At 38.0% G+C, this 13393-nt stretch overlaps 1 protein-coding gene across 3 annotated transcripts in view; it reads right to left on the bottom strand.

The window, feature by feature from the left end:
* The window catches only part of SEMA3C (semaphorin 3C), a 116855-nt gene that overhangs the window by 45798 nt on the left and 57664 nt on the right, over positions 1-13393 (bottom strand). For all 3 annotated transcript variants that reach the window (XM_039723750.1, XM_039723751.1, XM_039723752.1), the window contains 3 exons: positions 6311-6471; positions 3871-3933; positions 2440-2559 (listed from right to left, as the gene is read on the bottom strand). In XM_039723750.1, the coding sequence (XP_039579684.1) occupies positions 2440-2559; positions 3871-3933; positions 6311-6471 (344 nt within the window). The remainder of the gene's footprint in view (positions 1-2439; positions 2560-3870; positions 3934-6310; positions 6472-13393) is intronic.

Raw genomic sequence — 13393 nt, 5'->3', positions numbered from 1 at the left:
CCCAGTTCTTACGATTTTTGGATATGATTCTGTCAGGCTTTGAAGCTTCTAGAGAAAAACAGATGTGCTTTCTAAAATATTCATTTTGCACGTGCAAAAGCAACCTTTTGTGCATTGAAAACTGTACCAAATTGAAGGTGAAATGATACAAGCAGAGGAAAAAAAGAATTTTCACTAGTCCCATCAGCATTGCATAGTTCCTCATACTGCTCCATCAATTAGTCATGCACAGATATATGCAATGAGTTCAGAAGGAAATTCTTGGGTTTAAACTGTTATGCTATTGTTGGCCTGTACAGTAATGGCTTTGAGCATGAAGTGCCTACAGTCAAGTGTCTCTCAGACTCCAGACGTCTGAAACAGCAGTTTATTTAATCAATTGATCATAGGCATGCAGCTACACAGACAGGCTAAGTGAAGCTGGTTCTGCCTTTCCAAGTCATGTATCTTTACTTTTCATTTAAGAAATTTAACATCTTGCATCATCTGGAGATGTCATTTCCTGCCCTCCCCTCTGTCCCCAGTCTCATTTACAAACAGTCTAAAATAATGAGATTCAAACTTCTCTGGACTGCAATACCAGTACTTAAGATGATAAAGAGTATTACATTAATTAAAGACAAATGAGATCACCGTTCATGTTTTAAATGATTTTTCAAGAAATAGAATAATGCTGGGGAAAGGCGATCCCTGTTTCATAATACATCAAAATAAGTCAATGCAGAATTTTTTCACCAGAAGGATGGATTTACTTAGTTCTGCTTGCTTCTGCTTTTTAATCCAGGCCTATAATCTCTACTTTTAGAGAATTTAATAGGACTGAAAGTGCAGTGATTCCAAGTGCATGCTCTGCTAAGGAAGCTGGAGCCAGGTAGGGATCTACCAAGAGTCACTGAGATCATACTATGCAAACTGACCTGGCCAAACACTGACTAATCACCTCCCTGGCAACCTCTGCAGCAATCTTGGGTCTTGGCCAGAATTCTTATCCCACTCCCAATTAAATCAGTGATGAATTTCTCAGTGTCTTCCCGAGAAGCCAGCCCAACTTTTAAAGCTGCCCTCACATGGCAAAACTCCAGGTACACACTCTGATCTTCCTTCCCAACACATCTGCTTCCACATTGTTCTGGAAAATATACTGCACACCCCTGTGCCTGCAGACATGAATCTGACCCAAAAGCTACTGAGATGCTGCCTCCTACTTAAGTGTCTTTCTTTTTTCTTTCTGACTGCTTAATTTATTACCTTTTAGATTTGCACATAAACAAACATTTCACTTTCAAATCAGGAAACTTGGACCATATACTTCTGAAACATCTGGTACTTAGACTGAAAATACACTCAATGAAACTGAATATAGAAAAACTGGAGACCTATCTAGAAAAAGTATGATCTTACAGTGAAGGGAAACTTTTCAACTTCATCTGGGCACCATCTAGTGGGGCAAAACTTTTGCAGTAGATAAAGTTCCTGTGCTGGGATTGCAACTATATGGTGTTAAGCTGAATTCCAGCAAACTTAACCTGAGTAGCTAGCCAAATTAATGGCTTCTCCAAGAAACCAGTAACACATGGAAATTATAAAAAGTAGACTTTGTATTTCACTTTTCATCTAACTGGCTATTTCCTTTCAAGTATTTGTTGGGCATTTTTCCACCAAATGGTAGGAATGAATTCACCAGCCAATGTCAAATAAAAAGTACTATCAAGTGTATCCCAGCATTTGGTATTGTCCATTGACTGTGGACAACCATCATATATTGGACATATATATATACATATATATATGACAAATATTGTCCATATATTGGACAAATATATCAATGTTGAACAACCATCATATTTGAGGCATGGTTTTGCTTCCAGCTGATATCAGGTCAGAAAACTGCAGACCTTCGCTCTTTTGCTATTTTGTCACCGTGATATTTTTATGAAAAATCCTTTTGCTAGGATTTTCTCCTGGGAAGCTGAGAAGCCTCAGAAAAGAAATGCAAACAATAACTATCTGATGGCTGTGGAATGTGGTCTGGAGATGGTTTACTAATAGGTGCATCTTTGATTGGTTTCATGTGAGTTGTTTTTACTTGATGACCAATCATGGTCCAGCTGTGTCGGACTCTCTGTCACGAATTTTTATTATTCACTCCTCTTCTAGCCTTCTGACGAAATCCTTTCCTCCATTCTTTTAGTATAGCTTTAGTATAGCATTTTTAATATAATACAATATCATAATATGATAAATCAGCCTTCTAAGAAATATGGAGTCAGATTCATCTCTTCCCTCGTCCTGGGACCCCCGAACACATCCACACTATTTAACATCGGGTGAAGGAACCTACTGGCACCACTGATTCCTGCATCTTCAAAACTTTGAGGTTTTGCTTCACACCAGCAGGGTGGGCCACAAAGTGAGTGGGCAGAATGAAAGGAGAGTTACCTCAGACCTGCGTCCCCTGTTGACGTAGACGCAGACGGGGCTGAAGGCGCCGCTGCCGCAGACGTACAGGTGGGTGCGGTTGTACGACTGGATCACGCGCACGAAGTTCCCACAGCCGTGCTGCAGGGAACACAGAGAACAGTCACTCCACGGGGGCAAATGTTAGGAGATGTTGGGAACTCTAGAGAGTAGACACGACATATAATTTTAATAGCATCATGGAAACAGCTACTGAGGCTGTTGGTCTCTGGATTTGGACAGCTGTTTCTTTTCATGTCATTTTGCCTACTCTGGGAACTGGGCTCTCTCTGATTGAGCACCACAGATGAGTTATAGAGGAGTACACATAGCTCTCCTACTTCCACACAGCAATCCAATTTTCATTCACATATTTCTCCTGCATGAGAAGAAGCAGGACCTCTACAGGAAACCAAAGTGTAACCTTAGGAAGTTTCCTTGAAGGGCTCCTCTGAAACAGTTTCTTTTTCTCCCTGATTTGTTCCACATAAATGGAGATAATTAAAAAGAAAACAAGTCCAAATATAAGATTTTGCTATTTGTATAAACAATTTATTTCCAAAACTTTAAACTGAGGTTTGCAGTCAATTGTTGCTTTGTATGGAAGACCTCCAGTAACATCTTCAAATCAGCATGAAAATTAAACCAGAATGTTAAGGGCCACACAGTTCACAGCATTGGATTTACATTTTTTCTAACTCTTTCATTTTTTCCTGTGATGAAGTGTTAATGCACTTTAGGTTGAAAATAGGTTTTTTTAATGAATACATTTTCTTACCCAGATCCCAGAACTGATTTCATATTCAACCATCCAAACCTCACTCAAGACATATGCATATGTTTTATGAGCATAGGGTTGGAAACTGCCATCAGTCATCTTCATGAAAATCAGTAGAGTTAATCCTTGTTTAGCAGACTGCACTGGTTTATTTACTTTTAAAGGCATTCGCATTTTTGGTTCAGCAGGAGCCAGCACCATACAATATCATCTGAAAACTGGTGCACAACTGAGGTTTTCAGACTGCAGGCAGTGGGTACCACAAACCCTCACAGTGTGCTCCTGGGGGGTGCAGCCAGCCAGAGAACTTCCACACTGCAAAGAGCAGCTCAACAGGCTGTGCAACATCACCCCAGGACATACCTGGAAAAGCACCATTACCTACTTTGATTAGTAACAACCAAAAAAGGGAGGAAATGGACACTGCATATCTTCTCCCATCTGTCAGAGTCTGAAGGTGCATTCTGTTTACATCGCCTGATTTTCCAGAATTTCACTTCATAGATTGGCTTGCAAAACATTTCAAAAGAAAACCAAACACTTCTTTCATTTTGCTTTGGCTGCACTCAAGGTGCTCTCACTTTATTGCCAAGTACCTAATTTGTGTGTTTGAGTGCATGTGGATTATAACTTACTGTAGGATCCTTGCCAGCCATTTTGCACTCTTCAACCTTGTTTGCTGATGCTGGCCAGAAAATCTGTAAGGAAAGAAATATTGTTCAAGTACTATATTTATTACATAATTTTAAAAATAAATTTCACTGCCTAATGTACACTAATAGATTAATATCTAGATATAATTTACACTTTGATTATAAGGAAAAAAGGATTTTTGTTGATAAATAAAACTATCTTTTTCTTAGAATGCACTAAACAAAATCAAGGGCCAGGTCTTTGGCTGATATATATTAAGTTTATTAAAAATTTTTAACACAAATTAATCAATTTAGATTCGTTTCTTCTAAATAAGAGAGATTTTTCACCACTATTGCCTAAATCACTACCCATCTTCACTTTTTTACTTTTACTGAACTTATAGAAACTATTCACACTAGAAACCAGAAGAATAAACTATTGAAAGAAGGGTTCTTTTTTCAATTTTATCATCAAAGGTTTGCCTAGATTATGGAAAAAACCTACCTGAAATCTCAAGATTTCACATTGATTTCTTTCAGACAGATTTTCAAGAAATACCTCAATATCTGAGTGCCTATCTGTTTATCTCAAACTGTAAATATTTTGAGCTTCTTCCATTATTTATTTTGATTTTGAAATAGGAAAGATATCCATTACAGATTTATCCCCAGAAATCTAGTAAGTGACAGAGCCTGATAACATTTAGCCTCAAGATATTATAAACAATATCATTAAAAGATCTCTGTGTATATATGTACACATATACATATATGTGTAGAATTGTGGATTTGAATGTATATGTATATAGGATTTCTACAGATATATGAGATCAGCAAAGTGAATCTGTTGTTAAATAAACAAATGGAAAGACTGTGTGGAATTGCAGAGATTCATTCTGAGCCTAATACTGGGTGATCACATTCACTGCCAGAAACCTTTGTGTATTTTTCCTTTCTGTTGATTTTCTTTTATTCTTTATTCTCCAGGCCTACATAAGCTGTTGAAATGCCTCACAGCTTTATACTGCAGAAAATATTTCATGTAACAGAGCCCCTCCTACCTAACCAAACTCAGCACAGGAATAAACCCAACCTGGCAAAGACAGGAGGGAGAGTGCCATGCTGGGGCACAGCTCCTGCCAGACCAGGGTGGCTGGATCAGTTTGAGACGGAAATTAGCAAAAAGGTCACAGAAGGTATTTCAGATCCTAGAAGGCAGCCCCATTTCAGAAGGAGATTTGGGTACCATTAGGAGGAGGGAAGGCTGCATTCACACCATTGAACGAAAGGCATTTAATTTAAATGTGTAAGTTAGAATGAGCCTCCTTGGGCTCCCTGAACAATCAATTCAGGTGGACAGGCATGTCCAGAGGGTGATTCAGAGCAAAGCCTAATTTAACTGTGCTCAATCACTCTCTGGCAGGGCCCCTCTCTCTCCCCTGACACATTAAAAGCCTCGTCTCTTAAGGAAGGCATTCATCTTCCCTGCTGCAAGCCGGTATTGCTGCCTCTCAGCCCTTCTGAGGTACAGTAATAAAGCCCACAGATTAAAGGACTGCATGGATTTGGTGGCAAGGCCTTTATGGCACACTTTCAGGCAGGGCAGTAGCTGTGATAGTCTAAAGAGAGGCAAGACCAAGCCTGTAGACATGTAATAGCTCAACAGCCAAGCTTCTGGGCACACAAGAACATCTGCAGGTCACCCATTTCAAAAGGAGAGTGGCTGAATTTCAGCTGGCTTTGGAGACAAGAGAGGCATCTGTAAGCATTTAATAACATTATTTTCACACAGAGATTGCCAAATACTGTTTGGTGAGGAACACAAAGTCCTTGGAAAACACCATCTCCGTAAGTGAGATGCCAGAATACAGGTGGTGTCAAGGGGTAGATGTGCATCATGGTGCCCAAAAACCCAAATAAAGTGTCTCAGCTACCCAACTGAAGGGCAAAGGCTGACACAGACATAACAGAAGATTGGAATATAGTTCAGTAATTAGGGTCCAGAGCACAAAACATAAAAAATGTAGTGTAAGATTAAGGACAACTCTGCCCTTGGTGTTTTTTTTTTTTGTTTTTTTTTTTTCCATATGGCCAGAGAATGATAGTGTGTATATTCTTCTTCCTTGAGGATTCTTCTCAAAATGCATCTCTGAACCATCTTCTCTTGGAGAGAGGTGGAATGTGTTAAACCACACAGATTTTCCTTGTGAGGCCAAGCTGAATATTGCTTCAAAATGAGCAAATAGGTCAGTTTTAAACAGTGTTTGAGGAACAGTGTATAGTTTCATCTGCATTACACATAAAACAAGGGCTAAAAATTCAATAAGGTGTGGGCATGGACTTAGTGTAAAATAATCAAATATTTGGGGTTTTTTTTGTCTTAAAAGGAAAGGCATGGAGTAAGGCAACCTCAGATTCTCAGAATAAAACTTGAACTTACACTGAGGGGGTCTTGGCTTATATTGTTAATATTCAGAGACAGAATATGATCTTTACTCCCCACATAGATCCGATCCTGATCTTCATCCATCAATAATATCCTGTAATCCAGGGGGCTGTGGGATATCCTGTGATACTCAGAGGTCTTAGTTTCTTGCAGCTCTGAAATAGTAAAAACAGTAGCATAGTAAAGCAGATCACTCATGTTTCTTGCTTCTCAGCTGCAATTCTTTCTAAATAAAGACATCTTTAGGCACAAATGTGGTCAGAGAGGGAAGAAAAAGCCTCATTGAACACTAGATAATAATACAATGGCTGAGGTAAAACAAAGTTTCTTTTCCCAGTTTGAATACAATTATTTTGTACATTAAGTAGATAGACATAGCTCATAAAAATCAGGCAGTGCTGTTATTCATTCATCTAATTAATTCCTATTTTAATGGATATTATTATTTACAGCTTTGGCTTTTAAGGAACATAATTTATTAAATTAATCAATGTGTTCAATACATTCTGAAGTTTATGACTGCGGAAAACCCACAAGATCAATGAGAACTACATAAGAACATTTTAGTTCCTTTTCCTAACAGGAGGCTTCACTAAGAAAAGGTTTTTTATCATTTTCAAGGTCAAATTTCACTTTGTTCTTCATCATCATGTGTGGCTTACTTAAAAGAAAAAAATATTCAGTCAAGCCTAAATGTGTCTGTTCATTCAGTTGTTTGTTTACAGGTTTGGACCAAACTAACAGAACTGTAGAAGGAGCTCAATTTTTCTACATAAAACTTTTTTCAATAAAGTGAAGTGAAAACATGCTTTGATCTCAGCAGTGCAGGATCAGGCCTGTTACAGGAATAGCATAAGCAACTGCAATATAAGTATCACTTGCTGCCTTCAAGAAAGCTCAGCCTTCCCATCTTTGCTTGGCCAATATATTTTGGCCTCCAGTCAGATTGTTTTACTTTTCAGTAATTACAGAAGGGAGATTTCTCAAGAGCTGAGAGTGGAAAAATAAAACCTTAATAATCAATTTGTCTTTGTTAAAATATTTAACATATAATTATGCTTTCTTTCCTCATGAATATTAGGATTAAACTGTATTCCCTGTGACTCTAAAAGGGTGGCAAATAGACAGTACTTACAAAAATTAGCTCTGCTATAATGTATATTCATAAATGTAAAATCTGAGCCCACAGTTCTCAGCTGCAAACTTCATCTGGGACAATATGGCTTGTCACTGTTGCTAAAGGATTTTTAAAAGCAAAGTTTTTTGCTTACTCATTCCCTATGGAAAACAGTAAATGTCTTATACAAAATTAGTTGTCTGAAGCTATTGATATTTTATAAAACAAAACTCTCAAAACAGAAAAATTTCTGTATATGTGCTCTATTAAAAAAATGAACCAAAAGAAGCGTGCCTAAAGTATGCACCTTCTGCAAAACACATATTTAGCTGAAAGCAGTTTTTTTAAATTATGTGGAGAGCCATTTTTAATAGGAGGAAAAAGTTGAAGTCCTAGGATTCATGCCTGTCTAGTAGAGATCTAGTGATTGAAAGAACTTATCAGAATATAATTTGCACTGATAAATATGATACATAAGCTCTACCATCCCTGGATTTCCACCCTAGCAGGTCTTCTTTCAGCAAGCCTAGGATGGTCTGTCAAGCTTTTAATTTAGGATCCCCGGTGGGAGAGTGCAAGAAATAATATGCTTTCCTCCTCTTTCCTGCTGGCATAAGGATTCAGTCTCAGAAGGCTGTTTATGGGGAAGTTGAGAGCAAAAGCAGAGATTTGGTGTCTGTGCTCCAGAAACAGGCAGGGAGTAAAGAACAGCAATCCATTCACACACAGCACCACAGAGATGGGCACAAACACAGCTTTCCAGGAAGACAGGCTCCATCTCCCCAGGGAACCTCTGCTGCCCAAACTGGCATGGATTTCACGTAGCCTTAGTGATGTGGAAGTCAGCAATAGAATGCTGTTTTATTTTACGTTCTCCTGGGGTGTGGGGTGCACAAATCACACGCCTTGTGTACATCTAGCAGCAAGCTCAAGTTAGCCTCTGATTATGGAGGCTGTAAAACTCTCTTAAGCCTCATTAAACCTTGAGTTTGTGCCAAGAAATATGCCAGCCTATGCCAAATGTGAAACTGCAATGTAAAATCTCACTTTCTAGGAACTGGAATGAAACCAATTTTCTTTTTTTTTTCTTTTTTTTTTTTTTAATTTTTAATAGAATTAAGTATTTAAGTGGAACAATGTTTTTGCTTTATAGCATCAGATGGAAATGGTCCCCATTTGCCCACAGGTCATGTTTAAACAGGTGAAAAAGTAATTTGGACATATAGACCGAATGCATAATGTTGCTACCATTGAATGGAATGTTTATGTATTTTAAGAATGTGAGTGGTATTTGCAGTTACCAAAAATCATTAAAAAACCCCAAAACAAAAATAATTCAGCCAGAAGAAAAGGTCTGCTTTATTTTAGTTTAAATATTTTCCTTTCTACTTTGTATTTACAAATCTCTCTCTTTTGTAACATTTTAGCAGAAAGGACTGGGAAAGATTTAGTTAAATGATATCAGATTTCATAAGAATCACACTATTTTAGTTATTGTTTTCTTGACTTTATTTTTAATTTTTTCAGTGTAAAGACATGGAAGAAAGAAATGAACACATAATTTTTAAAGTTTACACAGTACTTGTCGAAATAGTCTGCTATAATACTGCAAGTCTGAGAACACCAGTGACTACTTTTTCAATTTCATGTACAGAAAGAGAATAAGTAAAACCAGGATATTTCTTTTCAAAACCTCAGAATGAATCACCTTTGCACTGTCAATATTCCTTTTCTTTGAAGATGTATGCATTGATTCCTTCTGCTTAAGGGGCTGAGATAAGGGAGCTACTGAAGCACTTTGCCACTGCTGGTGCAGTGTTCAAACCAAAACCCATCCCTCAGCCATTCTCAAGCAATCCCATTATGAATGGGGACACAGCCATCTCACCAAAGTCACAAGTACCCCCATGTGCTACTAGTCAGTCCCTGGTGTCCCTTAACCACACAGGGCCCAAAAAGGCTCAGATGGACCTCTGACCTTTCCTTTATCTCTTGTTCAGGAGAGTTTTTACTCTTTTCTTTAATGCTGTTACAATGAAATCTGGCTTTTTGTATAGGAGGTAATAACTTCATAAGAACCAGAAATCAGAGATGTCCACATTTGCTTGCTCCTGAATCCATCTGAAAGGAGTTTAATTGTATTTTTATTTTAAAAAAAAGAGCAAGTGAAAGGGGAGAAAATATATTTACAAGTGCTCATAAAATCACATGCTAACTAATTAACAAGATCATTTGAACAAGAGAGAAGAATGGAGTTCAGATAGTACAGGCTGAAACAGAACGCTCTTTTTGCCCAAAGCTAAAATGCATAATCTAGAAGGAAATTTAATTGCTGCATTTGGAATGAGAGTAAATAACAAGGAAATGTCAATGATATCTAAATATGATCTGGTTTAAATATACACCCTGAATACTTGTGGGTGTATTTGCTACGTGAGTTGAGAGTGAAATTTAAACACAACTGGACCGAGATAGTGAAGTCTTTTTTAAAGGAAAATCAGAGTACCAAGGTGAAGTCTTTGGAGAATCAGGCCCAGAGGTAGCTCTAGTTTGTCTGAAGAACAATTTGTCACCTTGAGCAGCTCAACATATACATTAGGAGCAGTAAAACACTCAATAGCTCTTTGTGAAGGGGACCATGTGTTGATAGGAAAAGACATACCAGTTAACAGTTGACCTTACGCAGAGCATTCACATATGTCAGTAGATGGGTCTTTTTTCTTTTTCTTTTTTTTAACAATTTGTAAGATAGAAAAAGCTCCTGAAATCCTGGTAACTCACAGACTTTAAAAAAAATCACAATCGAGTATTGACTGCTTTGTAAAAAGTTGTACCAAAAGGGAAATAATTCATGACAGAGTGCTGTTTTATTAAAATTACCAAAATCCGTAACAGAATTTTTCATCTTTTATTTAGTACTTTGAAGGAAAAAGGAGGGGCAGATCCTCTGAGGTGTGGGCAGCTGCCAGTTTTGTGCAGAAGGAATGTGCTTTCTAAGCAAAAGCAAACACACGAGAAGAGAAAGCCACTTACTCGTGTGTGGCAAAATGTATTAACATGGCTTTGTGGCACACTTATCAACCCAAGACACCCCACGACCTTCCATGCCTCTTTATTGAAGCTTCAAATTATGAAGAAGAGATATGATTTCATTTTCACAGATACTGTCATGTGAAATCATACCACATTCCACAACAGAAAACCCACTCCAAAACAAAGAGGAAAAATGTGTCAATGTTTTCCAAACTGCAGTTACACAGCTATCCTAAGTCTTGCCAAAGATTCCAGTACTGAGATTCCTTCATTGAGCGTTATGCAAGACCACCCACATCCTCCAACCATCTAGCCTCACTAAGCTGTAGACACTTCTGGGCATAACAACTTCAGGTTATTTCTCCATTTACCTCACTGTAAACCTTGAATAACTCCTCTGAAGTCTGTATAGGCATTTCAATATAAACACTGAAAAGTAGACTTCCTTTTTTAGCACGTAAAGTGAAGATATAATTTTATATAAATGCAATTTGCACACTTTATTTCAGAAGATGCTACAAATACTGCCATTCTACAGAACTTTCCAGAAGATATCCTATTGTTCAAATATTACCTTGTTCTTTTCTGTTCATTATTATCCTGTCCCGGCCTTGTTCTCAGTTTTGGTCCCAAAACAAAAGGGATAACTTTGGCAAGCATGGAGAGCCATAAAGACAGGCCAACTGGGTTTAAGATTACTGCAGCTGAGTTATCCATGTCAGATGGGAGCCAGTCTCCTCCAAGAGTTGTGTGTAACAAGCTTGTGTACAACAGCTCTGCAGCATGAAAGCCGCTCTCCAAGAGCTGCATACTTCAAAGTCTGCACAGTTACACAGAATTTACCCTTTGGTTGCTTTCCAAAACCCATGGAGAGAGAGGGCCCTTGCCATACAGCCCAAAGACTGCAGAAGCTCAGCCTGGGTGCACACAATGGCTCTGCCACTGGCACCAGGGATGTTTTTGTTTTCCAGATGCAGGAGTGAGAAGCTTTTGGTTGCCAAGTATGACATTATTTTTGAGACAGAGTGAGGAAAAAAAAGCCGCACCCCTGGAGAAGTCAGACAGATTCCACATAGTTTTACTTCTTCTGGGAGAAGTATATCTCTTCATTGTAAACTCTTGTGTTTTCTCCTCTTTTTTTTTTTTCTAGTGAGCCACTAATCACACCACTGTAAGAAAGGCTGCACTTCTTCCTGGGATGCTCAGGCACACAGAGAAATGTTCCAAGCAGCGATCAGACTAACTGGACAGCTAAACCCCTGACTGTATGCAGACACTGAAAATCTCTAAAACAAATTTACAGAGAGATAGGAAAAAATGGAAGAAAGTAAATTATTGTAATTGTCTGCCTCCCAAAAAATAATTAAGATTGAAGCTTGTGATAGTCTCCAAGTCAGAACTGGGCAACAACATGAGATCTGGGAACTGTTTTTCCCAATCATATATCTTCATCTCATTTGCCACTAATGGGTTGGCCACTGGGAGAACAACGTCTGAGTTGACTTCTCTTAGTTTTGCATTTCATTCAGGCTATTTCTTTTGTGATAAAAGCAAATCTTTTAAGGCTTAGCTTTAAGTACCTGACTATTTACTCCCTACAAACAGACAGGTCAGATGATGTCAGCTGAGACATTTTTGAATACTGGGAAGGGAAAGAGAGGAACAGGGAGAATGTAAGTAAGGTTGGATCAAAGGTAGGTTGTTTTATTGCTAGAATTGTCTTTGTAAATTTATCTTTCTGGTCAATCTAAGTGAGTGCTTTGCAGATGTACCCAGATAGTCTGAAGAAAGTGAAGACAGAATTTGGCTTTTGCAAAACTGGCAGCTACTGGGGAGATACATCCTCACTGACATACCAACAATCGTAAAAACAAATTGTAGTGAAGATCTACCAAATGTTTCAGAATAATCAACACCTGAAATAACAAAAGTATGATAGCAGTCTCCCAACTTCTTTTCAGACTGAAAAAGCCCTTAGCATCAGCTCACATGCAGTCTTTTTCTCTCTGAGCATATTTTCACTAAGCTGCCAAATTATTTATTACCAGAGCTAATAAAAACTCATTGAGAAAACACAGCTCATCCACTGAAAAATTTCATTATGGTTTCTCTAATAAAGTAAGAACCCACTTCACTCTGGCAAGGCAGAGGAACACTTTCCATTATATTCCTTTCTCTCCCTCAAAGAGCAACCTCCCCAGAGATTCAGCAAATCTCTCTATGTCTACAATTGACATTATTGCCCTTGCTGCAATAATCCTTGCCTTTATTGATGTTACCAACTGCACTGCAACTTTAGCCATGCTACTTTATCCACAGAACTCCTTAAAATATATTTTTCCTATCTTCACTACTCACTTCTCACCACTACTCTGTACAAAATAGGGCAATTTAGTATATGCAGGCTTGGTTACAGTTTCATTATTATTATTATCAATTTAATCAAATTAGGATTAGCTATCAGGCAAACATCAGGCATAAAGAGATCAAGCTAAATCCCAGTGCTTAGATTTCATTAATTCTTGATTAAAATAATGTAAAATTTACCCAGTTATGAGCTGAAGAAACTTTGGAAGGTGGTATTTCTCATTCAAAAGAATTACAGTAATAAATTTGTTTCAGTTGACTGCTGAACTAAAGGGTAGTGTTTTTATATACAAAAAAATTGGATTTAGTGGGATACTCATAAAAACAGCCAAGTTGCCCATAGCAAAGCCAAGCAAAGAAGTATGTGGTGTGGTGGGTATCACACACAAATAGGTAAACCACTGCTCCTTTTTTGGTGTGCTTTCTTGTTTCCTCAGTATCAGTAAGTCAATGGAATGCATATACGTGGTGTCTTCATATTCTTGTCTATATATCAGATAATCATCTCTGTATACCAAGTCAAGATAGTTAGCAAGCTCTGCTTTACATCTGGGAAGGAT

This window comes from Passer montanus, unplaced genomic scaffold (assembly GCF_014805655.1).
Source record: "Passer montanus isolate IOZ18808 unplaced genomic scaffold, ASM1480565v1 scaffold50, whole genome shotgun sequence".
Classification (NCBI taxonomy): Eukaryota; Metazoa; Chordata; class Aves; order Passeriformes; family Passeridae; genus Passer; species Passer montanus.
This window is presented reverse-complemented; position numbering and strand designations above follow the sequence as displayed.